At 45.2% G+C, this 2,950-nt stretch overlaps 1 protein-coding gene across 1 annotated transcript; it reads left to right on the top strand.

The window, feature by feature from the left end:
- Positions 1–913: 913 nt before the first annotated feature.
- On the top strand, positions 914–1,746 carry LOC109439754 (gap junction alpha-3 protein-like). Its single transcript, XM_019720003.3, is given in 2 exon segments — positions 914–1,673; positions 1,676–1,746. Coding segments are annotated over 2 exon segments (831 nt in total).
- The last annotated feature ends 1,204 nt before the right edge of the window (positions 1,747–2,950 follow it).

The raw sequence follows: 2,950 nt of genomic DNA, 5'->3' as shown, positions 1-2,950 counted from the left end.
GCTGGGAGAGGTCCGTGTCCCTTAGGCAGGTCAACTCTCTTTCTTGGTCTCGTTTCCTCATCTTTGAAGTGAATTAAGTGACCTGTGCTGGTCTCATTTCAGTCCGACTTGTGTAGGGTAACATACTTGACTACCATAGTCATATGTAGACCTCGGTTTAACCCTGTGTGGGATGGTAGTGGCAGACACGTATAGGCACACACAGATAGATGCACACACACATGTACATGTACATATAGGTACACATCACTCACTTATACACATGCACATGTACATACATATACATGCCCACACACATCATACAGATGTACATATAGGTACACATGCATGGAAACCCATATAGGCATGTGTGCAAGTGCATACACATTTACATGGAATGTAAGTACATGACACACATCCATGGACTCAGGTACAACCACACATATAGGCTCACACATGTACACACATAATATGTACATGGAGAGACATACATGTACAGGCAACCACACACACATGCACAATTGTACACACATATATGACATGCACACACATGTCCGAATACATGGGCACACATGTACATACATGTATATATACTGTACATGTTTCCAGGCACAAGTACACAATACACACATGTATGCACTCACAAGCTCATATATGTAAACATATGCACAACATACATTGTCAAGGACACACCTGTAAATGCATGCACGCACACATCTGCACACATCTGCACACATCTACACACATGTACACACATGCCCACGGAGAATTTGGCAACGCAGCCCACGTGGGAAGATGGAGGACAACCACCCAATGACACTCTTCCAATGCCAAGACAAGAGGACATCTGCCCCTCTGGGTGTTTCCACTACAGCTCACCTGTCCCACCTGTGTATTAACAAGCGTGTCCTCTTACAGGCTGGCAGTCTGAGCAATGGGCGACTGGAGCCTTCTGGGGAGACTATTGGATGCCGCACAGGAGCACTCCACGGTCATCGGCAAGGTCTGGCTGACAGTCCTGTTCATCTTCAGAATCCTGTTGCTGGGGGCTGGTGTGGAGGACGTGTGGGGAGACGAGCAGTCAGACTTCACCTGCAACACGCAGCAGCCGGGCTGCGAGAACGTCTGCTACGACAAGGCCTTCCCCATCTCCCACACCCGCTTCTGGGTGCTCCAGATAATCTTCGTGTCCACGCCCACCCTCATCTACCTGGGGCACGTGCTGCATATCGTGCGCAGGGAACAGAAGAAGAAAGAGAGGGAAGAGCAGCTGAAGGGAGACAGTGACCACGGCCAGGACAGGCCCCCAGCACGGGATGACCGGGGCAAGGTCCGCATTTCCGGGGCCTTGCTCAGGACCTACATCTTCAGCATCATCTTTAAAACACTGTTTGAGGTGGGCTTCATCGTCGGTCAGTACTACCTGTATGGCTTTCAGCTGAAGCCACTCTACCGCTGTGACCGGTCGCCCTGCCCCAACACCGTGGACTGCTTCATCTCCAGGCCCACGGAGAAGACCATCTTCATCATCTTCATGCTGGCCGTGGCCGGCCTGTCCCTCCTTCTCAATGTGCTGGAGCTCTACCACCTTGGCTGGAAGAAGCTTAAAAAAGGCATACCAAACCCTGTTAGTCCAGACGCCCCTGAATTCAGGATGAGGGCCACAAAACCGGGGGGTGGGAGCCCACCCTCCTCCCAGTAGTGTCCAGCCACCGGTACCATCATCCAGTCAGCTCTGCATACTCTGTGAAAAAAGGTCACACGTGACTACATTCACAGAGCCCAAGTCCATTTATTAAATTCTAAGTCATTTTGATGGAACCAGTCACTTTCTCTTGTTTAAACTTTATTTTACTGTGTTATTCTTTATTTCCATAAAATTGACAAAAAAAGATATCTTAACTTTGAAAAGAAAAGAGAAAGAGACAAAAAAATTAAAAGAACAAACCAGAATATTCTGATATTCCCTGGCTTTCTTTGATCTTTAAATAAGTGCTAGCTGATGGATTTCTCATACAGATCACCTAGACTAAGAACTATGAATACAATTCATACATCCTTTAAAAAATTAATCTAATAAGATTACATTTTTTTTAGTTTAGCACCCCCCTTATCACTCTCTTTAAAGTATTACTGAATAAAATCCTTTTTCTGAAGCTTTTTCTTTTAAGTTCTTTCTTCTGCCATATGTAACAACTCCTTAAAAAGTCTAATGCATTAAAATTACAGGAACTTTAAATTTCTTGTTTATATATTCCAATATCGTCCACAAAGTCAAATGCTCTTAACTACAAGTCTAAAATTAATTACACAGCTTGCACAGAGTTAAAACCTGTTTTGCCAGATGCCCTAATATGTCAGACTCTCCTAAAGCTGACGAACTTATTACCTTTCCAGTATTCTGAGAGGTAACCTAACAGAACACAGGTGCGGGAGGCCTGGGGTCAGGTTAAGGAAGGATTGACCCCAAAAGACACCAGGAAACGGATCCGTGAGATGACTGTTTGTATCTCAACTGTGTTAGTGGAGACACAGTGGAGACAGTTTTCAAAATTTATTAACTGCGACTTAAAATACATTTATTTTATCGTGTTACTTACAAGCCAGCAAAGTTGCTTGAAAAGGAAATATGTGTGTGTGCATATATATGCATAAGTACAAACATGTATATGCTCGCTGGATACAAAACTGAAACTTAACACAAAGTACTGAATGTTCAGTTTGATTTACTTGATCATCCTACATTTAATGAGCGTGTATTACAGTTGAGATCCGGTCTGAGACTAAGCGGAGGAAGCAGAGGGGTCAGTAAAGGTTCTCCACCAAGGGGTGAAAAGGCAGAGAAGTAAAAAGGAAGATGACACTTGAATTTCACCCCGTTTGGACTAGCTGCCACAAGATCTGCTGGTGGGCCTGGTGGGGACTGGGATCCCACCTCACCTCTGTGCCTGGGGGACGATCCCTGTGTAGG

Source organism: Rhinolophus sinicus, chromosome 16 (assembly GCF_057876585.1).
Source record: "Rhinolophus sinicus isolate RSI-liver-muscle chromosome 16, RSI-T2T, whole genome shotgun sequence".
In the NCBI taxonomy this organism is placed as follows: Eukaryota; Metazoa; Chordata; class Mammalia; order Chiroptera; family Rhinolophidae; genus Rhinolophus; species Rhinolophus sinicus.
The sequence above is the reverse complement of the archived record's forward strand: the minus strand, read 5'-3'. Positions and strand labels throughout refer to the sequence as shown.